This window comes from Gopherus flavomarginatus, chromosome 3, assembly GCF_025201925.1.
Source record: "Gopherus flavomarginatus isolate rGopFla2 chromosome 3, rGopFla2.mat.asm, whole genome shotgun sequence".
Classification (NCBI taxonomy): domain Eukaryota; kingdom Metazoa; phylum Chordata; order Testudines; family Testudinidae; genus Gopherus; species Gopherus flavomarginatus.
The window spans coordinates 174,090,694-174,117,268 of record NC_066619.1 but is presented as its reverse complement, the minus strand read 5'-3'; the positions used below and the strand labels follow the sequence as shown (position 1 = coordinate 174,117,268).

Genomic DNA, 26,575 nt, shown 5'->3' with positions numbered 1-26,575 from the left:
GTATGGAATGGGGTTTTTTGGGCAGGGAGGAACTGATAAGGAGCCTCCACCATACAGACCCTGGCTGACCCCTAGCTTCTCTCATTCAGTCGGGCACATCTTCCCCTGTCCCCGTGTGCACCCCCACTCAGTTATCCCTCCTCCCCCTCACCTGGAGAAAAGTGAGCAGAGTGTGTGTAACAGAAGAATGCCTATCAAATTGAAAAGTAAAATCTACACTATGGTAGTTAGACCTGCAATTTTGTGCAGCTTTGAATTCTGGGCACCGAGGAAGAAATGGGAACAGATCTTGAATATGATGGAAATGAAAATGTTAAGATACATGCTTGAAGTTACAAGGATGTACTATGTTCAGAACAAACAAATTATGGGAAGTGTGAAGGTGGAAGGAAATCAGAAGGAATCCAGGCGTGTGAAAAGATCAGAAAAATATATAGAAACAAGGGCGCTAAACTTAGAAGTGGAGGGTAAGGTATGGGTTGGAAAACCCAAAATTAGATGGATACAAAAGGATTTGATCAGCTGTGTTGTTCCCAAGCAACTGCTTCAATGGAATGGAGAAGGAGGACTCAAAGGGCTGACCTGAAATAGGACTAAGACTAGAAGAAGGAAGGAGGCGAGGGTTAGGAAAGAGCTTCAGGAGAAGTAGGTTCAATCCCCAACCTCTGTCAGAATCTTCGGCCTTGGGCAACTAACAAATTCACTTTGTCTCAAGTTCCCCCTCAGTAAAACATGAATAATATTTCCTACCTTTTGTCTTTGCTATTTAGATTGTTAGATCTTCAAGATTCTGCGTATATGTGGAGCATCTATCATAATCAAGCCCTGATCTTGACCGCAACCATCATACAAATTGAAATTAAGATTGCAACCATAATTTCTTCCTATCTGTTTCCATTTGAATTCTCTGTTTTGTTTTCTTATGCTCCTAATTTCCTAAAATATTTTCCTTTTGGACTGATTTTCCAGGCCTTTTCAGCTCAAATGGGGATTTTTGTGAATATGAACAATTTGATTAAAATCCCTGTAGCCAATTTGGAATTATGACTTTTTATTCACACAAAGCAGTATAACTTTTAAAAATTCAGAATTAGCATTAGAGTTGATTAAAATTAATTGAACAGAAACAATTGTCAACCTTTTTTTCTCCTTTCCCTGTAGGTTTTTCCTTTGTTTCAATATAAGATCAACCAAATATACATGCAATTTCAAAAACTTCCCAGGCCTTGCCACTAGTACCCAAGATACTTTCAGGTAGACTTTGAGGGTACCAGTATGATTCTGATGAGCCATACTGTGCATACAGCTGAAGGAATGTATACGTCACAGAAACACCATTATGATATTTTCAAGAACTGTATCATTGTCTCCAGGAAATGAGAACTAAAGAGGTTTTCTGAGAGAGGAGAGAGAGACCTACAGTTTCTTTGCATTACAATTAAACGGGTATCCCAGATTATTTTGGTTCAGGCTATGAAGCTGACTGAATCAAACTTAAGAGTTCTTTTCTAAGCACCAAAAGATATGATACAATGAAAAAATGCTGTACAGGGCTTCATCTCTCCCTCACTATAACCTTAAAATTAGGATAGTCCCATTAGCTAAGCAGTGAATGATAGTTGCACATGAGCTATACAGAAATAGACCAAGGTCTTCTGATGATATAAAAAAAACCCACAAGATCCTGAAGTGTTAGTCCATTCTGATATTGGCAGAACCTCGAGATGTAGTTTGCCTTCCACCCCCGTCACATTTATCCATTCTCTGTAATATAGGGAAACTCACCATCTTCACCCCTCAGGTATCTTCTGAATTATTTCTGTTTTCCCTGGACCTTTTCTCATCCTCCTGATACATCAGTCTTTCAAAGTTGTGCTCTTTTTCCATTCATACTTTAAACAGATCCTCCCTGAACTGCACTATCCTCACACCCCAAATTACCTCTTCCTGCAAGTTTTTTTTTTTTTTTGCCAACGCTCCCCCCACAAAGACAGTATGTCTACACAGCAAAGAAACACCCACAGCTGGCCCACACCAGCCAATTCAGGCTCGCGGGGCTCAGGCTGAAGGGCTGTTTCATTGTGGTGTATTCTTCTGCGCTTGGGCTGGAGCCCAAGCTCTGGGACACTTGCATCCCACAGTGTCCTAGAGCCCAGGCTTCAGCCCAAGGCCAGAAGTATACACCACAATGAAACAGCTCTGCAGGCCAAGCCCTGCGAGACCAAAGCCAGCTGGCACAGGCCAACCGTGGGTTTTTCTGTGCTGTGTCCACATACCCACACACTCAGCAATAAAAATTTAGTCTGACAATTCCATAACTCCACTTGCAGAAGCTATTGCTGTCTACATAGATTTGAGTTAAGAAACTTATTTAGAAGTATTGTGATTTTTTATAGTGTGGTAGAGCAGTCTGTTGCTCATGATAAAAGACTATTTGATGTTTAGTATTTTTCAAGCATCAATTAATGTTCACATCATCACTGGGAGGTAAAGAGGTTTTTTCTCAATTTTACAGATGGAGAAATGGAGGCAGAGATGTTAAGGCCCAGATCCTCAAAGGTAGTTAAGTGCCGAACTCCTATAGATTTCAATGAGAGTTAGATGCCTAATTACCACCTTTGAAGATCTGGGCCTATGTGACTTGTCCAGGCCACAGAACAAGTCAGCATCTGAGCCAAGAATTAGAATTCAGTTCTTGGTTCCCAACTTAAACAGTATGTGATGTCACACCCCATATTCCTTATGGAAATATGCTTATGATATGGTTATGGCATAACTGATATATTTTATGCAAGAAGGGTCTTGTAAGGTATCACCCAAAGGTTATAATTTACTGAAAGTGATTATCCATTGTGTATGCCTGTATCATTTCTGTATCTAAAGTTAGGAATATTGACAACGTAACAATGTGTAACTGTGTGTGTATCTGGAAGACACCCACCAGACAACAGGCCATCAGCTTTAATGGGCCATTAGGAAGAAACAATAAGACTTTGAAGACACTAATCTTTCTCTTTCCTGAAAGAAGTCCTGGGACACAGCTGACACACTACTAGGTCAGGTGGTCCTGTAACCTGGTACTAAACACCATCTTGGATTTCTAGTAATTTTCCGCTAAAAGAGGGGGGAGGTGAAGACTGGGAAACAAAAGATTTCCACCTTATGTAAATTCTATTTAAGGTTGGGGAGTAAGGCAAACAGGACTCCTCTCCATTGCCTTCCTGCCCAAAAAGAAAGACTGTGAAAGTACCTGAAGAGACAAAGGAACTTAGCGATGGGAAAGGAAAGGGTTAAGTCCAGACTAAGACAGGAGTCTAGTCTGTAAAGTGAAATAATTGGAACTCTAAGCTACAGAAACTCTGCAACTTGCCTAAAACAATATTTAGGGTGAGAAATTATTTCTTGAAACCAGTCTCTTTTAAGATCTTAAGATCAGTATGTGTGTTTTGTTTTATGTGCTTGGTAATCTGCTTTGCTCTGTTTGCTATACCTTATAATCACTTAAAATCTGCCTTTTATAATTAATAAACTTGTTTTGTTAATTATTAAATCCAGTTTGTACAATTTCTAACTGTCGGGGGGCAAGAAGTTGTGCATCTCTTCCTCCACATTGAGGGAGGGAGCGAATTTATGAGCTTATGTTGTATAGATTTCTCTACAGTAGCAAGACATGATTATTTTGGGTGTACTTTCCAGAGTGGAGCTGCACTTGAGTGCTGGGCAATTTCCTAGCTGAGTCTTCTCATAGAGAGCTGTTTGCAGACACTGTGTGATCCTACAGCTGGGGCATCCCTATGTGTGTGTGTGTGTGCATGTGCGCGTGTGCTGCCAGAGGCCGGAGATCCTAATTCAGCAAAACAGGGAAACGGAACCCAGGCTAGCGAAGCAGTCAGGCTCGGTGAAATCTCAGTATATCAGGTGGCATCCCGGACAAGGGGGGAAGGTCAGGAGGAGGAGGGGGGTCCAACTAGTCACACACTAGATGTTAGCGAGGATGCTAGAGCCAGGCATTAACAATGGGTACTAAGTAAGCTTTCCTGCACAGTTCTGCTAACGGAATTCTGCCTGAACCTGTAACAGTCATTAGTTTCAATACCAGGCCTCTCTGGCTATTGTGATGTAGGGTGTCTCCTAAATAGCAGGAACTAGGATGAGATTTTCCACGTGCATCCTAAAACAGCTCTGTATTGAGATCTATTGTGATTTAAGGGCAAAATGTTCAGAACTCCCAAGAGAGCTCCATTTTCTCTTTGAATCTAGCTATCCATAAGCAGGTTAGCAGGTGACTTAAAGGGCCTACTTAATAATTTACACTAATCTGCTGCAGAAGACAGGATGACCAAGGCCTGGACTACACTTAAAAATTTTGCTGGCATATGTGTGTGTGTCAGTTGTGGGTGGGGGAAATCATATCCCTTAACTATGCCAACAAAAACCCTAGTGTGGATGCAGTTATACTGGCGAAAGAGGCCTTTTGCCCCTATACATTATTTCATTCTAGTGTATTGATATACCAACAAAAGATTCTTGATGGTATAATCTGCATCTCCACTAGGAGGGTTTCCCATTATAGCAAAGTAGACAAGGCCCAATTCTGCCTGCATTCTCTTGCCAATGAGGACTACCTGCTCTTGCAAGATGTAGGAAGAGGGACAGCTGTATAGCCTGTAGGAGAAGTCAGGCAAATTACAAAGGACACTTATCTCCATTTTATGGATGGGAAACTGAGGCACAAAGAGATTAAGTGACTAGTCCAAAGCCTCACAGGAAGTCTGTGGCAGAGCCAGAAATTGAACCCACATCTCCTAAGTCCCAGGCCACTGCCTTAGCCACAAGATCCTTCCACTGCTCAGCACATTAAAAGATACCCTACAACCAAGTGCTTGGAAACATCTTTTACTGTTGTCACAGCAACAGATGATATCAGATTCAGATGCACATGGTAAAAATGTATTCAGACCAATTTCATAACACTCCTATATCTCTATCCTTATTTAAGAACCAATGAAAGAGTACACATTTGATAATACCTGGCTTTTCTGCTAAGTGCAGCCATTTCACTGACTTTTTGCACTGAAAGACAAGCTCTAGGGATCAATTAACAATGATTATAACACAAAATAAACAAACAGATAAATTAGGAATTTCACTTCAGAATGGATTTTTGTCTACAGGTAGACAGACTTCTCAATTCTCAAGAAAGCACTAATAGCACAAATATAGCAACACTCCTGGACAAGAAATGCAAGTGGACAAATGAATTTGTATGTGTATTATCGTCTGGGACTGCAAGTAGTATTTCAGTTAAGAGTTCTTTTCAAAGAAAATAGACAAGAAAATCAGTACTGAAATTGGTGACGTATGTAGAAAATCTAAAGATCTGATTAGGATGCCTTAAGGGGAAAAGTTGATGGGTCTGAGCATTATGCATAATCTACCAGTCACTGAGATATTTCATGCACTGAATAGTGGTCTCATCATTTTCTGCTTTCACATTTTTCAGATTAAGTGTTTAGCCCTTACAGTTGCAAAAAACATTCCAACAACTGATTTATGTTGCTGACTGACTGTGTTCAGTTACGTGATGTCTGTCAGATGAGATATGGAAGACGAGGTGTGGTACTTCACCTAAACTCTGCCCACATTCCCAGCATATCTGAGTGTTTCTGCTACGATGACCAGCAGTCAAATAGTTAACTCTGACATTTAAGTAACCACAAAGCCTCAGAAGTGACACTCCACTGGGATGAACCAGGGAGTTTTTACTACTCAGTTATTTCTGGTCTATCTACAGACTCTGTCTGCAGTTTCAATACGGTAACAGCACCAGTCCAGTTTCTGCAGTTTAGAAAGGCAAGCCATATGAAAACAAAGCCTGTATGCAAATAAATCAATAAGCCTACATGGTATTTATGTGAAGTAATGTTGCCAGTATATGAATTACTGCACAGAAAAAAGCACAGGTCCAGAAATAAATTCAGGAATGTCTGACTCAACAAATCATTAAAACATTCAAAAAGTAAATTCCACCAACATATAAAACCAAAGCATGTTATTCCCCCTTCCTGTCTCATTGACAACCAAGAGTGAAATCCTGCCCCACTGAAGTCAATGGCATAGGATTTCATCCCAAACCACCACACCCCCATCTTCCGAAGCAAACCTGTCCCCTTGAAATCACCAACAAGAAGATATAATGTATATTGCTGTAATATTTGGGAAAAATGCTAAAAAAAACCCAACTTCATTGTATCCCTATTTTATGATTTGTTGTCTCTAATTTTACATTTACTTCAATTTTCCCATGTTTTCCAACCTCTCTGTTTTCCCTCTAATTAACTTTTTCACTTTCACCATCTAGGTCTCTCCCCTCTTATCTACTCCTGGACTGGGCCCAGGTTATACCTTGTAAGAAGTCATCTTAAATTCATTGGTAAAGAGAAGAGGATTTTGTCCTGTAAACCACTGTCTTAGCACAATATTGCTCCTCTTTTGTGAAACTGAACAAACGCTGCAAAATTAAACATATTAAAAAAAAGATCCCATCTGGAGAAAGGAAAGGGAGAATTGTGGGATAACGCTTTGGTGAGTTTAGGATGGCTGCATGCGGTAGCTCTGAAGCGACAGAGCAAGTCTCAGCCATAAGCCACTTACGGTAGGCCTTCCCAAATGAATGAAGATTAAAAGCTGCATTCTGCTCCCCACATGTACCACCGCCGAACAATCTTTAAAAATCCACTTCAAGCCACGATTACTTTGTTTTAAAAGGCTGTCTCCTGTTAGTAACCGCAGTGAAAAATAACATCCTAACAGTGACAATAGCATATGATTTCCACAATCCTATTATTTTCACACTTTAAAGAAAGAGATGTTTTTATTGGATGCTTATTTCCACTTAAGTAAAACTCAGACCCTGTTTTCATTTGTGGTATTGAGGCTTGGGTTTGTTATCATCAGGCGCTTAGCAACTATTGACAACAGCAGCTGCTGCCTTATTTATGTAAAGGAAGCATTTACCACTACACTAAGCACCCCTTCCAAACCTAAATTAAGTTGTTTTCCTAGAAAGTTGTCTTTAGAAGAAATATACAATAGACCTATCGCCCACAAAATTTTGTTATAGCTTGCAGAATACCCATGTATTCTCTTAAAGACTCCTTTCCAGGAAATAGTCTAGTTTGGGGTTTCATTATTTGTTACCAACAGCTTTCATATGTAATAGCTACAGAGCAGTGGCTGGTGCTGTACAGTAGCTAAGCTTACCACCACATTGGATTGAGTTTTATATATAACATTCAAGCTTCTTCTTAGAATATGAGAAGGCTTTAAGGCCTTGGCTACACTGGTGCTTTACAGCACTGCAACTTTCTCGCTCAGGGGTGTGAAAACACACCCCCGAGCGCAAGTTACAGAGTTGTAAAGCGCCAGTGTAAACAGTGCCCAAGCCCAAGTGCCCCACGGTGGAGGTGGAGTACCTGCAGCGCTGGGAGAGCTCTCTCCCAGCGCTGGCACCGCGACCACATCTGCACTTCAAAGCGCTGCCGCGGGAGCACTTTGAAGCTGTAAGTGTAGCCATACCCTTTGACTAGAAAAACTGTTTAGAGGGGGTAAGTCCGTAGAGAGACCTGCAAATCTATTCCTGAGTTTTTATCTCCCATCCCCTTACACCTTTCACAAGCAGATGTTCTCTCCACAACTTCTCTAATCTCTTCAATCTATTCACATCTGAAATAGATTTTTATTAGGAGCATTTAACCTTCTTACTAAAATTTACTGCATGTCTTTTTATCACACCTGGAAAAAAAACCCAAAATTTAGAAAACCTATACAAGCAGATGTTGAAAGCAGTATGAAGAGACAATGCCATATCATCGTATTGTTCTGTATGTATGAAATATTTTAATGTTTTAAATAACATTTGCCACAGCACTGGACATTGCAGATAATTTTAGTTGTGCAGCACTCCACTCTCCTAGTTTAGCATTATTTACTTGCAGTCTAAATAGACTTCCACAATCTCTTTTATTCCCTTCCCCAGTAGTTTACTCCCAAATACTCTGTCTCCTTATGGCTCATCTAGTGAGGAAGTTTATTACTAATAAAAAGCTACCGAAATCCTTGTTGAGGGCTAAAGGACGGAGTTCTGACAAATTCTGTTTATACTGGCTATGGGATCTACTTTTGATAGTTAGGCCATAGGTGCTCATTTATAACCAATACTTCACCTATGCTCTTTGTATTTGTTTACACACTGTCTTTTCCTTGTCAAGACTCAAAAATAATTTTTAAAAATTACAACTTATACAGGAGAGTGTAATTTGATTTCATATAGACCCTTTCACAGTCCAGCTGCCCCTAGGTACTTTATGAGACACGTATGCAGTGTAGTTGTAGTCGTGTCAGTCATAATATATTAGAGACAAGGTAGGTGAAGTAATATCTTTTATTGGACCAACTTCTGTGGGTGAGAGAGACAAGCTTTTGAGCAACACAGAGCTCTGCATGACCTGAAAAAGTGTGTGGCTTGAAACCTTGTCTCTGACCAACAGAAGCTGATCCAGTAAAAGATATTATTTCACTCACCTTATAACACCATGTTAGATACTGCTACACCCACGGGTAGGCTATAATAGCTCACCTGTAGCAGATGGTTTTATATTAAAGAGGAGGAACGTGGGCCCAGAATACTGGAATGAACATGTTATTTTCAAACAGTGGCCACTGAATATATAGGTCTAACACATTCTACTACAAGATCCCTGAATAAATGACCATACTGGAGTTCCTGTACAAGAATGTGTCAGATGCAATATGCCTTAACGATGAAAAAGCATTATGTAAGAAGTGCTAATGATAATACTATCTAGCTCTTATATTGCACTTTTCATCAGTAGATCTTAAAAAGAGTTTTACCACAAAGGTCAGTCTGATTATCTCCCATTTTCCAGATGGAGAAACCGAGGCCTGGGGGTGACCCATCAGGCCAGTGGCAGGGCCAGGAATGGAAGCCAGGCTTACTGAGTCCCAGTCAAGCACTACCTATTAGGCCACACTACTAAAGTGATTTTAAGTCAATGAAATGATTCTTTGCAATCAGAATTTTCTGAGTAACAAGGGATAATATAAATCTACCTCATCCTTTATATTAGCACCACTGTCTCGCAGGCTGTATCTACACTAGCGATTTTCTGTAAGTTTCACCCTCTTGCCCTAGCATCAATGCAACTTCAGCAAGTGGTGGCAACCGGAGGAGTGCTAATGTTGCCACTATTTTAATCACTGTGCCCTCTAACCCTTTTCACAGTAGGTCTCAATGGCATGGTGGTTAAAACACCAGTAGTCTGTCTACATCACACTCCTTCCGTTCCACAAGTGAAGATACGATAGGAAATTTTTTTTAGAAAATATGCTAGTATGCTGTACGTGGCGTTGCCTATTGAAGCAGGAAATCTGGCAGGTATTTTTACCCTAACAAAGATATAAGGCTTAATTCCACAAATTTTACCAATCTTGCCCCATGGGATAATGAAGCATCAAAAGCCTCCCAACCATGAACAATTCTAAACATGAAAAGTTTGCCAAGAGGTAAAAATCCTTCCTGGAGGATCAAGTTCAAAAATTATCAAAACAGGATGTACTATACTCCACAGAACACACGTTAGCACATCCTTGCTGTGCTTCATCATGGAATTTGCACTTCCTAATTCAATTAATTTTCTGAAGTGCTGTTATTTTAATCTACTTTTTTTTAAGTAAGCAAACATGCTGCACTCAAACTAGGTGAAACTTGCAAATAGGTAATTGTGGATGTGAACACATTATGGGTACAATCTGTCAAACTTTGTGTACTGTTGCATATTTGCATAGACATTTAGCCCACAGGGTAGATGATACTGTTTATTTGAAAGGGATCATGGCCAGGACATCCCTATACCTTGTGACTCCTAGTTGCCAGACCAGCACCTTGAGGGCCATGAACAGCTGGCTTATGTTAGAGCAGTTTGAGAGCTGCTCTAATGCTCAGCCATATAGCAGACCATCCCAAATCAAACTCTACATCTGTAGGATGTAAATGTGTACTGAAGCCACCTTTGTCTCCCACAGGTTGGATGGATAGAAGGAACCACAGAGTTTTCAAGATTAGAAACAAACAAAACTCCACACAAAGAAACACGCAGAAAGGAAACAATTTAAAAATATCAGTTTATTTACATGATAGAGGGTTTATGCTACTTGAAAAGTTGTTCCAACAGGAACCCAGCAATTAGAAACCAAGCCTGTCTTCAAAACTCAGGAAAAAAGGGATGATTTAAGATTTCATGATGTGACTTCAGAACATTCCGATGATCACTTGTTAAGAAAGTGCCACACATCAACTAAAACAAAAATACACGTCAAGAATCGTATTAATTCTACATGGATAACCAGATGCAAACACTTGGAAATGCAGTAGTCTACATTCCAGCTTCTTTTGTATCCTCCCTTCCCAAACACATACAGTTCCTTGAACCATATCACCAAAAGAGTGCCCCCAAAGTAAACATTTTATTTTGTGATATAACTTTATTGAAAATTACATCCTGCAACAGTGTACAGCCTTGATGTATTCACACATCAAAGATGAGGCAGACTGTGGCCAGTTCTGTGTCAGAGGCATGAGATGGAATATTTTAGTAAATAAATGCTATTTATTGGCATACCATATAAGGGCAAAAGGAATGCGACTTGCTTTCCCATGAAATTGATTACACAGATGTTATTTTGTGAAGAATTTGGAACTAGACTCAAGATTTTAAGTTCCTTGTTGTCTCTCCCTTCCCCCTCCAATTTGTAGAAGTGCATGTTCCTATCTCATACAGTGCTTTTGGCATTAAAAAGTCAGCTTTTTTTTTTTTTTTTTAAGTAAACAAAGCATATTGAACAAACTTAGTTCAGAGTCCTGTACTTCAACTAAAACTATCATTTTTGTTAACTTGAAAACCAGTTCCACAAGAATGAGGAAAGTCAATTTTGTTTTAATTAACACTGAAAAAGTAAGTTTGGCTTAGTTTTGCTGGATAGTTTGTTTTGTTTCATTTTTAAAGTTACCACAAGGAAGAAATAAAAGCAACATAACATAAGAACATAAGAACGACCGTACCGGGTCAGACCAAAGGTCCATCTAGCCCAGTATCTGTCTACTAACAGTGGCCAATGCCAGGTGCCCCAGAGGGAGTGAACCTAACAGGCAATGATCAAGTGATCTCTCTCCTGCCATCCATCTCCATCCTCTGACAAACAGAGGCTAGGGACACCATTCTTTACCCGTCCTGGCTAATTGCCATTTATGGACTTCACCACCATGAATTTATGCAGTTCTCTTTTAAATGCTGTTATAGTCCTAGCCTTCACAACCTCCTCAGGAAAGGAGTTCCACAAGTTGACTGTGCGCTGTGTGAAGAACTTCCTTTTATTTGTTTTAAACCTGCTGCCTAGTAATTTCATTTGGTGAACCCCTAGTTCTTGTATTATGGGAATAAGTAAACAACTTTTCCTTAGCCATTTTCTCCACATCACTCATGATTTTATATACCTCTATCATATCCCCCCTTAGTCTCCCTCTTTTCCAAGCTGAAGAGTTCTAGCCTCTTTAATCTTTCCTCATATGGGACCCTCTCCAAACCCTTAATCATTTTAGTTGCCCTTTTCTGAACCTTTTCTAGTGCTAGTATATCTTTTTTGAGGTGAGGAGACCACATCTGTACACAGTATTCAAGATGTGGGCATACCATGGATTTATATAAGGGCAATAATATATTCTCAGTCTTATTTTCTATCCCTTTTTTAATGATTCCTAATATCTTGTTTGCTTTTTTGACTGCCTCTGCACACTGCGTGGACATCTTCAGAGAACTATCCACGATGATTCCAAGATCTTTTTCCTGACTCGTAGCTAAATTAGCCCCCATCATATTGTATGTATAGTTGGGGTTATTTTTTCCAATGTGCATTACTTAACATTTATCCACATTAAATTTCATTTGCCATTTTGTTGCCCAATCACCTAGTTTTGTGAGATCTTTTTGAAGTTCTTCACAATCTGCTTTGGTCTTAACTATCTTGAATAGTTTAGTATCATCTGCAAACTTTGCCATCTCACTGTTTACCCCTTTCTCCAGATCATTTATGAATAAATTGAATAGGATTGGTCCTAGGACTGACCCTTGGGGAACACCACTAGTTACCCCTCTCCATTCTGAGAATTTACCATTTATTCCTACCCTTTGTTCTCTGTCTTTTAACCAGATCTCAATCCATGAAAGGACCTTCCCCTTTAACCCATGACAGCTTAATTTACGTAAGAGCCTTTGGTGAGGGACCTTGACAAAGGCTTTCTGGAAATCTAAGTACACTATGTCCACTGGATCCCCCTTGTCCACATGTTTGTTGACCACTTCAAAGAACTCTAATAGATTAGTAAGACACGATTTCCCTTTAGAGAACCCATGTTGACTATTGCTCAACAGTTTGTGTTTTTCTATGTGTCTGACAATTTTATTCTTAACTACTGTTTCGACTAATTTGCCCAGTATCAATGTTAGACTTACCGGTCTGTAATTGCTGGGATAACCGCTAGAGCCCTTTTTAAATATTGGCATTACATTAGCTAACTTCCAGTCATTGGGTACCGAACCAGATTTAAAGGACAAGTTACAAACCTTAGTTATTAGTTCCGCAACTTCACAGTTGAGTTCTTTCAGAACTCTTGAGTGAATGCCATCTGGTCCCGGTGACTTGTTAATGTTGAGTTTATCAATTAATTCCAAAACCTCCTCTAGTGACACTTCAATCTATGACAGTTCCTCAGATTTGTCACCTACAAAAGCCAGCTCAGGTTTGGGAATCTCCCTAACATTCTCAGCCGTGAAGACTGAAGCAAAGAATCCATTTAGTTTCTCTGGAATGATTTTATTATCTTTAAGCACTCCTTTTGTATTTTGGGACCCCACTGGTTGTTTAGCAGGCTTCCTGCTTCTGATGTACTTAAAAAACATTTTGTTATTACCTTTGGAGTTTTTGGCTAGCCGTTCTTCAAACTCCTCTTTGGCTTTTCTTATTACACTCTTGCATTTAATTTTGCAGTGTTTATGCTCCTTTCTATTTGCCTCACTAGGATTTGACTTCCACTTTTTAAAGGAAGTCTTTATCTCTCACTGCTTCTTTTACAAGCAAAGCAACATTTCTTAGAAAGGATAAATATGGCCTTCCATAATTTCTGAAACAGAAAAATATTAGTATGACTGCTCATCTAATTCTAGACTGACACGGGCTAGACTACAATACCCTTATCGACACTGAGTAGGTATTAGTACTTTATGCCACTTGACTAGTAGTCCCTTTGACTTTAGTAGAACTACTCATTGTCTAAGGTACTATTCAAGAGAAGTGAGGGAAGTATAATCTTCCCCTATATAAGCATTTTTATCAGTTCTCATGCTTAGTATGTTTAGTTCACAAAAGCTTTTTCAATTGATCTATTTTTATGTCATTTTTTTTTCCCAGCAAATGAAACAAAAATACATGTTGCCATTTGGAGTAAAAATAAACTGTACCTTCTGCAGAAACAGAATCTCCACTCGCAGGAGGTGGTGCCTACAGAAAAAAAACCACAATATTAGTAACACTCCATATGTAGAGTGTCCAAACTCTAGGTTATTTAATTGTGAAAGTCAACAGATGATAGCACAAAAGAAACATACCACTGGCACCGTAAGACAATACTTCTCCCTCTCACACCTCCATTTTTCTTACTACCTGTATAAGTATTTGTCTCACTCAAATGCAGGCACAGACCTACCAGTAGCAGATGAATACCTGTTTAGAATAAAGATGATTTACTCTTGTAGGATAAAGAGGATTTTTTGATTTGCAAACAGCAAAAATGAAAATATCTTTGCAGCAATGTTACTATATGATTAAGTTTCTTATTAAATTTACAATTACATATTTCTAAAACTGTGGGGTTTGTTTGGCTTTTTTGGGGGGGGACAATCTCTATAAGAGGGGAGTCACTCATTCTGTAGAAGGGATACATTCTATATTTAACTGTGGTCCATGGGGCTTTGTATAACTTTAAAGCTACATATATCCCTCAGCCCACACTGAATCTCCCATTTACGTTGGTTCCACAAAGATCAATGCTAGGAAATATAGCTTAGTGCAACTAAACTTAGTTGTTAATTTTACTTGTCTACCTATTGTCACATCTAGCAGCACTCAGTGAGAAAATATTTTCACATTTACGATCAGTATTATTTCTGTCCTTAGTCTCACTTCCTTTCCCATCCTCCTATTTCTCTCCTCTCTTCTATTTCCGACTCTCTGAAATTCCTTCTCTCCAGCAAATCTCAGTTCCATGTGGGCTTCAGTTCCATCTCATCTGCTAAAATCATTAGCAATTAAATGCTTAACACTGACATTTAAAGTATCAGCATCTGGCTGTACAGTTAACGCCCCATGAGATTAATAGGGAAGGGGAAGGGAGTTCACCACTCTTAGGGCTCTTACCTGGGTTTTAGTCATAACCCTCCTACTGTCCACACGCAACATCATCAACATTACAGAAAATATACTAGGTTGTTATTTTGTTTGGTTGGTTTTTTTAAGTTCTCAGAGGAAGACTGCCCCTCTTCCTCTCTCTTTTAAAAGATACTTCTGCCTGGAAAGTATTCCTACCAAAGTACTTTTATCAGATACCCCTCCTAGCAAAGCCCTTCTATCACATTTTCTTTCCAGTTTTATGAGGGAAGAATAATGTGATAAGTCTGAGAAAAACTGTTCTGCAAGCTATTTATAGTTCATCTTGGAGCTTTTCCAGCTTTATGAAAACATTTTAAGCAGCTTCCTTGTAGAGTGAGTGAGCAAGCAGTTCTTGGGATTAATGTTAAACAAAGGCTTGGCTGTCCAGGTCAGTTTTATAGATGGCAACACTTGCTGTAAAGTAAATGGTACATTTCAACATTGACATATCCAGTGACATGTTCTGGTGTTCCAACATCTAATTTTCAGTGTGCACCAACACAGGTGCTGAGAAAGAGACAGTGAAAGGTATCAGGAAACACCAGAAATTTTCACCATCTACAGACAGTTATAAACTCTGGTGTATGTCTGGCTACAGAATGGCAGGGTAATTTTGGGTATTTCAAACGTTCAGTACCTACTGCTGTCAGACAGAGACTACCTCTTCTGTTCTCTCTGATTGTACCAATTTTACTCGGGGGTAACTCCATCAACCGCAGTGGAACGCTCCTGACTTTCACTAATGTCAGAGCACAGTTAGGTCAACTGTCCTGAAACTCAGCTGGGAGAGAAGAGTAAAGGGAGACAAGGAGGAAAGATCAACAACGTAAAACACACTTAAGAGACAGAGAATGCAGAAACACACAAACTGGTCAACGCTGGATACTTAAAAGGAAGGCAGAAACCATCCAAAAGTGCACCCATTAGGGTAACAGAGCAGAAATTAATTCCCAATACTGACAAGTTATTTGCGTCTCAAATATAACACTTGTCAAATCATAAAGGCCCAGATGCCAACCCTAAATCAGTTTAAGTCAACAGGTCTACCCATGGAGTAAGGTGTCACTCAATAACAATAAGGGTATCAGAAACTGGCCCAGCCATAACTATATACGCAGAAGCAGTGCAATAAAGACGTCATCATTTGCTTTTTACTTTGTTCTTAGGCATGGAAATTCTAGGCATTCTACTCTCCATAAAAATACATGAATTATAGCAACAGAGTATACCTTTTATTTTTGTAGTTAATATATCTCATGAAAATAAAAGGTATATACCACTCATCCAATACAAAAATCTTCTCTCTAAAATGGGTTAGAAACAAGCATGGCAGCTGTTCCAAAGAGTGCAGGTGACTCCGGAATATGGAACTATGTTTCCAATTATAGTTGTTAAGTCAACATCCCACTACAGCTTTGATTTCTCTTGTTCCTATCCTTATGGAAGGAAGTAAAAGAAACCACAGAAAACTTTTTTTTTTAAATTTCCAGGTACATGTGAAAACCTCACGGCCATTAAGATTTTGCTGTTGATCTCTGTATACTGTCAGTTCAGCTTGAAAAACTGAATGTCTGACAACTGAATTTGGCAATGCAAGACTGTGGAAAAGACACCTGTTTAAAACTTAATATCTAGAATTTGACGTTCTGCTCTCAAGAGAGCATTAAAGGCTATACTGTTTCCACTTCAAGTTACTTTTGATTGGAAATTACATACATTAAAAATACCAATTAAAACATATTGTGCATTTTACTCAAGGATAAATATGTTAAGAGTAATTGGACTACCTAGATAAACAAACAAATGAGGACTGTCGATTAATCACAATTAACTCATGTTATTAACTAAAAAAAGAATCGTGATTAAAAAATTAATCACGACTAATCGCAGTTTTAATTACGCTGTTAAACAATACCAATTGCAATTTATTTAATACTTTGGATGTCTTTCTATATTTTCATATTTATTGTATTCTGTGTTGTAACTGAAATATTTTTATTGCAAATATTTGCACTGTAAAAATGATAAAATAAATAGTATTTTTCAATTTACCTCATACAAGCACTATAGCGCAATCTTTGTCATGAAAGTGCAACTTACAAATGGAGATTTTTTTTTGTTACATAACTGCACTCAAACAAAACAATGTAAACTTCAAGTCCACTCAGTCCTACTTCTTGTTCAGCCAATCGCTAAGACAAACAAGTTTGTTTACATTTACAGGAGATAATGCTGCCCTCTTCTTATTTACAATGTCACCAGAAAGTGGGAACAGGCATTTGCATGGCACTTTTGTAGCTGGCACTGCAAGGTATTTATGGGCCAGATATACTAAACATTCGTATGCCCCTTCATACTTTGGCCACCATTCCAGAGGACATGCTTCCATGCTGATGATGCTCATTAAAAAATGCATTAATTAAATTTGTGATTTAAATTTTGGGGGAGAATTGTTTTACCCACATTCTGCCATATATTTCATGTTACAGAAGTCTCAGATGATAACCCAGCACTGTTCATTTTAAGAATACTTTCACTGCAGATGTGACAAAACGCAAAGAAGGTACCAATGTGAGATTTCTATGGATAGCTTCAGTACTTGACCCAAGGTTTAAGCATCTGAAGTGCCTTTCAAAATCTGAGAGAAGAAGTGTGGCGCATGCTTTTAGAAATCTTAAAAGAGCAACATTTGGATGCGGAAACTACAGAACCCAAACCACCAAAAAAGAAAATCAACCTTGTGCTGGTGGCATCTGACTCAGATAATGAAAATGAACATGCGTTGGTAAGCACTGCTTTGGATTATTATCAAGCAGAACCCATCATCAGCATGGATTCATGTCCTTTGGAATGGTGGCTGAAGCATGAAGGGACATATGAATCTTTAACGCATCTGGCACATAAATATCTTGCAACGCCAGCTACAACAATGCCATGCGAATGCCTGTTCTCACTTTCAGGTGACATTATAAACAAGAAGCGCGTAGCATTATCTCCTGCAAAAGTAAACAAACTTGGGACTTACAGACTCTAATATTTTACACAGTTTTATTTTTGAATGCAGTTTTCTTTTACATAATTCTACATTTGTACGTTCAACTTTCATAATAAAAAGATTGCACTACAGTACTTGTATTAGGTGAATTGAAAAATACTATTTATTTTGTTTTTTATAGTGCAAATACTTGTAATCAAAAATAAATATAAAGTGAGCACTGTATACTTTGTATTCTGTGTTGTAATTGAAATCAATATATTTGAAAATGTAGACAACAAAAATATTTAAATGGTATTCTATAATTGTTTAATTGCGTGATTAATCATGATTAATTTTTTTAATCAACTTGACAGCCCTAAAAAATTAAAGAAGAAAAATCTGTAAAAGCAACAGAAGCAGGGGAGGGTCATGGATGACTGGGGTTTAGTCAAATACTACAAAGAAATAGTGAAACCATTCAAGGAAAAGAAAGTGAGGAATGGGAGCAAGAAGGAAAAAAAGTTTTAAACACTGGCGGCTACTACAAGACAATACCATGGAACACCAATTCAAATGAGATTTAAAATTTTTGATTTTGCAAACACTGCAGTAGAAATATTTCCACTGGAATTTTTGTTTTAAAAAAAACATACAAACAGTTGTTTTAAAAACAAACAAATTGACCTGGAATGTTTCAAATGCAAACAGTGCAGCATAGAGAACTTAAACCTGACAATTATTTCATTGATTTTCATTGTCCATGCTGATAGTATGTCTGAACTTGAATATTTAGTTGTGTTTTAATACGTGTTTATGAAAAATTATTGTAAATTCTAGCACAGACAAAACACAAATGTTTGCTGATAGTTGCATTTAACCAGAAAAATGTGACTAGGAATGAATATGTGAGTAATGAAACAAACATTTCTTTATTTCTACACTAAAATTTTACAACTGTGTTAATTAACATGTTAAAAAACATGCCTAAGAATTCATGTGTAGACATACTTTGAGACAAATGCAGAAAGAAACTGAACAGAATCAACACTGAAAAGTTTGATTTTGAAATTTCTTTCAGTTTAACCAGCTTTGTTGTGAGTAACAAAGACTTATTTGCTTAAAATACAACATTTTAAAGAAGACAGTAACCCTTTTACAGTAATGTTAGTTAAGATTGTAAATGCACAGAAATGGGAAATTCAGTTCTAATCTTCCCCTAGATAGAAGGTATAACTGACACCTTACTATATTTAATCTTCTGGCAACTCTTTTTAAGTGAGTTCACTTTAAACTGCTTATTGCAGATACAATGTAATAAGCACCCATCACAGGGAAATTTATTAGTCCTCAACTAGCTAAAATATACAGGAATATTTGACTCACTATCCCAATACATAAAAGGTCCTGGACTTCGCATCACTGATATATTACTGGTGTAAGCTGCTGAAGATTTTAGCCTGCATCTTACATGTAAACAATGAAAAAGTGATGCAACTAGGAAAGAAGCCTCCAAATATGTATATGTTCTGTATGTCTGCTTTTTGAAAGTAAAAACATTTGTTTTTTTCAGAGCTTGGTTTTAAGAGGTCTGAGGTCTCATTTGATACGTACACTTGTACAATTGCCATAACTGTGCACACAAATCATGCAATTGAGAGAGTCTGAGTTAAGGCTAGTTAGTTGCCTATATAGCCACATCCAAGTGCAAAACATCTGATATGCTCATGGGAATGGCCAAAGCAAATACAGGTGAGAAATGTTTAGGGATTTATTTTTTTTTGGTTAAATCAGGCACTTTACATAGCCCCCTTTTTTTTTTTTTTTTTTTTGCACTTAAGCTGTGGTCTTCAAAATATAACATTTACATGGAATAACTTCTCCTCCAATGACATTTGCACATGTAAGTATCAAACCTGCAGGACATTTTTCTAGTTTAAACAGAGAACCCGTGTATTTGAATTTTACATTAATTTGTATTTGAATTTTACATTAATTTGCAGAACAAGGTGCTATTCTTTAACAAGCAGTTAGAAAAACATTTCCCCCTTCCTTGTACTGCGAGGCATTTAATTATGCAAGTAGGCAAACAAAAGATCCCCTTAGTGATTAGAGAGTACAGTCAGCTAGTCAATGAGTTTTAGCACTGAGTGGTAACTCATGGCAACAGGGCAGACAGTGAAGACAGCAGGCTAGATACTTAGCATCAGAGGAAATAGCACCATAGAAAATCAGCAAAACGGCAGTGAACCTGCCAGAAAACACAATTATTATACTGCAGCAAAAAAAAAAAAAAGGTTTATATTATAATGGCTTTATGTCCCCTATAATCTCTGTATTCTACATTTTATTTTTTAAACCTCACATCTTTGTTTAATGCAAGGACCCACTTCGTTTACCTATTTTATTTCAATGCTGGATTTTTGGATCTTTTGCTAGCATTAGTAACAATTTTTAAAAATAAACAAGTTCTATTAAAAGCGTTTTGCCCTTACTGATTGCACAATTAACCTGGCTTCCTCTTCACTGCAACAAAAGGGGCTGTCATGCACCAAAACATTCGTACTGAAAAATAAAAATTAATAAGATGGTTAACAATCAAAAAAATGGAACAGAATAAAACCTACCTATGATAAACAGCCTCTGCTAAGAGCCTAAATGTTTATGTCTACCAAGAAGTGAGTCAGTCAAAAATGAAGGAACAATAACCAGCATTTCATACATCTAATATTTTACATTTATATAGTGCCTTTCGTCCTTAAAAGGATCCCAAAGTTCTCTATAAAAATGGACACAATGGCACGGAGACAACCCTTGGGTAAGGGATCTAATAAATTGACTTCACAGCACACTGGTGGCAAAGGAGAAATTTTGATCGAAGACCTGGGGATAACCTCTGCTCTTCCAAAAAGCGCCCAAGATCTTTAACGCTCATGGAGAGCGGACGGAAACATGGAGCCAAATCCTCCACCAGTGTAAATGGCTAAAGTTGCACTGAAGTTAGTGCAGCTGCGTCCATTTATACCAAGACTGAAATTGGACTTTGGTTTGTAAGGTCTCATCTAAATTATCCGACAGGATAAACTACACAGTATTCGATTCCTCAAAGCAATGCTGGGATTTATTTATAAATTATACTAACGTACCCTAAGTGCTTTGGAATCAAAAAATATGAAGCTCATAATATTACCAAGTTATCCAACTATTAACAGAGTACAGTGAGAACACCACATTTTTCCCGGAAACATATAGGAGGACTATAATGAATCAGAATTTGCATTACACATTTGGTTTATGTCAGGCATCTATAGTATTAAGAGAGGACCCAGAAGAACATTCACCCCCTGAAGATACTGTGCTGACAAACCACTGCAAACTAGCTCAGTGAGCTTGATAATAGGCCATTTAAATGTGTGTCAAGCCAAAACCTGGTATTTTATGGCAGTTAAACCTTCAAGAGGACTAACTACATAAAAAAAAAACTTAACATTTAAAAGAATTTATGTCCAAACTTTAAAAAATTTATATATACACAGTTACATATCAATATACACACATCAAATTACTAGCAATACTGGGACCCATTCAGCAAAGCACGTAAGCACATGCTTAATTTTAAGCACTGCTTAAAATCACACTGATACCAATGCTTAACTTTAACCACACACACTTAAACACTTTGCTGAATTGGAGCCATATACACATTTCCCAGATTCCAATGAATCTTTGCGTGCCATGGTTTACATCATAACCGTTCCTTCTGTAGGGTCAGAAGGGTTGGATGAAGGCCATGCAATATCCCAGCAAACAGCTAAAAATGTCATTACTCCTATGCTTTGATTGTATTCTAAGGGTGCCTGCACATTGATTGGGTGCCCATTACTTTAGCTCAATGAACACCATCATAGTTATGTTAATATGCACAAATACACCCTGCTACCTTCTGAGATTTCACTGAATTTTCTTATAGAGTTCACGGAAAAACTGCAAATAGTTCCAGTTGCAATGTAAGCAATTGGATACACTTAGAAACTCAACTAAATATAACAGTAATAAACCTTTTTGTTTTTCGTTTTTACCAATCTACATTACATTTAAACAAAGGATGTTAAACAAAACTAACATTAAGGATGGTATCACATCTTGCCAACAAAGATGATTCAGTGACTAGCTTCTAAGGCAGGGGTGGCCAATCTGAGCCTGAGAAGGAGCCAGAATTTACCAATGTGCATTGCCAAAGAATCACAGTAATACATCAACAGCCCCCCCGATCAGCTCCCTCACTTCGCTCCCAGAACCTCCCACCCATCAGCGCCTCCCCGCCCCTCCTGATCAGCTGTTCTGTGGCATGTAGGAGTCTTTGGGGGAGAGGGGAAGGAGTGAGGGCATGGCAGGCTCGGGGGGGGGGGACGGGAAGGGGTGGAATGGGGCAGGGCCTGTGGCAGAGCCAGGGGTTGAGCAGTGAGCACTCCCCGGCACGTTGGAAAGTTGGCGCCTGTAGCTCCAGCCACAGAGCTGGTGCCTATGCAAGGAGCCGCATATTAACTTCTGAATAGCCGCACGTGGCTCCGAGCCATAGGCTGGCCACCCCTTTTCTAAGACAAACCCATCCAGTCCAATAAGAATGCTGGCTAGGAGAACTGGGGTCAATTTCTGGCTCTGCCACAGACTTGCAGTGTGACTTTGGGCAAATCACTTAATCTCAATGTGCCTCAGATACCCCATCTATAAAACAGAGATAACAATGCACTTGTTCTCCAATTCTTTGACTGTGTGCTATTTAGATTGTTAAGCTCTTTGGGACAGGGATTGTCTCTCTCACTATGTGTTTGTGCAGTATCCAGCACATTGGGGCCCCAATCTCAGTTGGGGAATCCAAATAACAACAACAGTATGGAATAAATGATAGGCAGAGGATTCATTAGGGCTTTGTATGGAATATGGAGGCTCTCAGGAAAATCCCAAACAGCATTATGAGGGACAGGGAAATTCATAATTGAGGACTAACTTGACAACTTAATTCCTTTGTTGTATTTAAATACTGCAGGAATTTTAGAAGAGAAGCTGATCATAAATTCATGTGCAGTGATACACAGTGGGATGGTAAGCACAAAATGACAGCAGTAACTCTGCTTTTCCTTAAGTTAGGTTAGGTTGCTATCTTTAACAGTTTAAAGAATTCATAAATTTCATTTTACAGTGTAACTGTATAATGTCACCATAATAAATGGCTAACACAATCCTAACCTCCTTTCTCTAGTTCAAAGTGAATACTTTCAATTAAGTAATTCCTAAATATTAACGAGCTACACTTGGCTATATTATCAAATTACATAACAGGACATGTTCAAAGAAATTACAAGTTATCAGTATTGTGCAAAAAAGAGCAGATTACAAAGTAACTGGTTTTTGAGCTGTTACTAAAGTTTACTTACAAATAATCTGCAGGACTCACATGATCAATATATATTTTTGGAGTAATTTCCAGTAAACCCTGTGTAGTTACCATGCAAGTGCAATTATCTATCAGGATGCTGTAAAAACAGAAATGTTACTGCCACCTCAAAGCAAAAAATGTAAGTGGTTCATACACAGTTGCTGCACTGAGAGAATGAATACAATACAAATAGGAATAGCTTTGAATGGACACTTACCATTTTATAGCACCTGGATCAGCCTTTTTATGAAGCAAAGCTTTCCAGTATTCATGGGTGGATTTAATAATTTCAACAGCAAAATCCTAGTTTATACCAAGAAAAAGTTTTGAGATATAAAAAGCTATTAACTAAATTCCAAAGAATTAATTTATTAAACATGCAATTTCACATGGTATATTTTCCAAAACTTTTAATAAGGCTTCACAGGAGGCTCCCTCTAATCACACATTTCTAAGGTGAGAAACAGACCTCACTACCCAGCACGTACATTGGCATCACATTGAGGATACTTTCTGGTTGGTGGCCAGATACAATAAGGAGGATTTGTGAAAAAAGACATCAGTGTATGTGTACAGGAATTAATCATCATACAGGATTCTACATGTGTAACTACAGATGTAGTAACACGGTATGATGCATTACTATTTGAGAAACAACACATGGTCCTTATTAAAGATTGTATTATAATGCATACACACAAGGGTTCAAGTTAATGTTGCACACAGAGCAATATATTGGCATTTCCTGATTTGACTGCTCAACCATCCAACCTTAGTGTTACATTAAAATGGTGTATTAATTGCCTAGTTTTGTTTGGTAGGAATTTGTTTTGTGCTGTTGTTGTTAAAAAAGGAAATACAGGGAGGAAATTAAAAAACTCCAAGAAGTTTTTAAAGTTCTGGGCATCACAGCTCTATGGGCTAACACATACTTGCAGACAGAGCGTGCACATTTCATAATTGGACTAGGTGGCTAGACTCCACTGAGATGTTGCCACCCTTCACCAGTGCCACTGGAACATTTTGGGGAAGAGTTACTCTTTTACATCCTGGGTCTCTAGAAACAAATGAAGCATGTCCAAGTTGGTCAGGGGGTAAGGTATTTAGTGCAAACTCTGACCCAAAATTCCAGCAGTTTTGGCTACTGCTTTCTTCAAGCCTCACTGAATATGCTTTGCAAAGTACAGACAGTGGAGGAGCTGGCATTAGAGCTCAGGTTGTCTGGCCTTGCAACACGGGGTATTTTCCACCAGGCTAATGATTCATTTGAGGGAGAAGAGTAATAAGAGGATCTTTACACCCAGACAACACTGGAAAGTTTGTTTGGGTTGGTTAGGAGGCATTTTATAGCTTAGACAGTTTATAGCCAATTTGTGTACCGGTATCATTTCACTGGAACCCATTTATAATGCTTAGGAAAAAAATCCCTCTATAGATTGTACATAATGTGTGATTTTCAAAATATTTTGAAAAACTCAAATCAACCCAATTTCACCTGGAAAAGGTGAGCACTACAGTGAGCACAGTCTCTACAGGGAGCATTATTCCCATGTCCACTGCACTTCCAATCAGCAGCTATTTTAGCCTCAGGTTGTCAAAAACTCATGAGAATTTTTCTTAAGATGGGAAAAGATCTGTAGTCTTGAAGACAAAAACTGCTGAAACATTTTAAGCAAAATTACCAAAAAAATTCACCTCTGAGCAAAGACCAAGCATGGAAAAGTCTGAACCCTACCATACTGCTTCTTTTAAAAGACACAGCCTTGCAAAACTGTCATGAAGATTTGCCAGTCTATGCACAAAATCTATTCCCCATTACTTTCCTATGATGATAAAGATATTGGGGGAAAAAAACCCAGCCCTGATCCTGCAAACACTATATGCCTGCGTGTAAATCTCTACAGGAGTGGGACCTAATATTTTACCTACTTATTCAAAAAACATTATTTCCTTGAGATACATTTAATTTTGCAAGTTTACCTAATTATCTACACAGACAAAAATACAGCTATTCAAAATTCTCTATATGGATTACGGTTTTCATCTTACAAACACATGAATATAAGCCAAATAAAGTTCTGATGTTTGATAATATATTCCTACCCGCTCCATACTGCATTTAAAGAATGCTGACATAGTTTTATTCCATTATGATGGACCAACCACTTCCTTGAAAGCAATTCCAAAAAACCTAGGATATATCATTCCAAAAAACACATATGCCAGCAAGATGCATCTTTAAATCCATATCATCTTCACCTTGTCTTTAAACTCTCCATTAAAAGCAAACTGATTTTCCGGTTTGTCATCTGGGACCTTATATAATCGGAACCACTCAGCTGTAGCCTCAAGATAACCCGGTTTGTGTTTCTTGACATCATCAATATCTGTAGGTATATATATAAAAAAAAAGTATCACCTTTTTACTCACAGTTTTGGTAACATCAATTTTTAGAAGTCTTGTAAAAAATTTGCAAGCAATTTGATTTCAGTGAATTCTTTCAAAGTCATCAGGGAATTTTCAGTTTCTTCCTCAGTTTCCCATGGTTGATATTTTATTTCACCACCACACTAAAACAGACAAGCCAGTCACTTTCTGGTCTTCATTAATTAAGACCCAAAGGGCCAATGAATAAAATGACCATCTTTATAGCAGGTGGGGAAGAAAATTCCATATTTATAGGCTTTCATCTCACTAGGTACCTCATATGAGACTTGGGTTACTTTATACATTTTATTTCCCAGCAACTGTGCCAATGTGTCTTTTTGATAATGGAAAAACAACTGGCAAAAACAAGTTTAGTTCATGGATTTTAAACTAGCACCTGAAAACAAAGTATAAACTTGGTGTAGCAAAGGAAAACCTACAAAACACACCTGACAGCATATATTACGTCTGAGTTTGGCCCACTAGATAGAGAAAAGGTAAATGCTACTAGCATTATGTACTCTAATACCTTCTGCTAGTTACTTGCGCTAACCACATTCTACCCTTACCTCTGCAGGTGCAGAGCACCTGGCAGCAGGATGAGAAAGTTCCTGCCACACAAGTATAGGACAGGGACGCATGCCCTTGGCAGAGCATGATGAATTTGGAAAATGGCTGTACAACTTACAAATTCTGGTTGCTATTCTGAAATTGTATTAGGAAAAATTTCTGTAACATTTGTGCCTGTATGTATATGGACCCATCACTGCTGATTAGTCCTGAAGTAAGTACAAGTCAGACAAGGACAATGGGAAATACTTAGCAGACCTGAGGAAGATCTCTATGTAAGCTTGAAAGCTCAAATCTCTTTCACCAGCTGAAGCTGGTCCAATAAAAGGTATTACCTCACTCCCCTTCTCTCTCTAATGTTAACAATGGTGCTTAGACCTCACAAAAGTTATACTAAAGACAGCTGCATCCATAAAAAATCCAGTTTTAGTTTAACTCCTCGAAGGAGAGAGGTGAGGTCAGAGCAGGGAAAGTTACGTGAAAGATAGAACAAAAGAAGCCAGATGGGTTTATAGCAAGCCAGACAAGAAGCAGCCGCTTGGGCAGGAAAAGACAAAGTCACACACCATGTGGTGGCCTCATGTGGCAGAAGGGCCCTTCCTGCTTT

The 26,575-nt window shown here is 38.3% G+C and overlaps 1 protein-coding gene across 4 annotated transcripts in view; it reads right to left on the bottom strand.

The window, feature by feature from the left end:
• PPA2 (inorganic pyrophosphatase 2) overlaps positions 1-26,575 on the bottom strand; it is a 456,033-nt gene that overhangs the window by 259,212 nt on the left and 170,246 nt on the right. For 3 of the 4 annotated variants that reach the window (XR_007773249.1, XR_007773247.1, XR_007773248.1), the window contains exons 8-11: positions 25,230-25,357; positions 23,188-23,273; positions 20,029-20,098; positions 13,593-13,632 (exon numbers count right to left, since the gene is read on the bottom strand). Coding sequence is in view for 1 of the 4 variants with exons in the window: in XM_050944533.1 (XP_050800490.1) it covers positions 10,348-10,376; positions 13,593-13,632; positions 20,029-20,098; positions 23,188-23,273; positions 25,230-25,357 (353 nt within the window). In the remaining 3 variants the exon portion in view is untranslated. Of the gene's footprint in view, positions 1-10,184; positions 10,377-13,592; positions 13,633-20,028; positions 20,099-23,187; positions 23,274-25,229; positions 25,358-26,575 lie in introns of those variants that run through there. The other variant, XM_050944533.1, reaches the window with a different exon arrangement.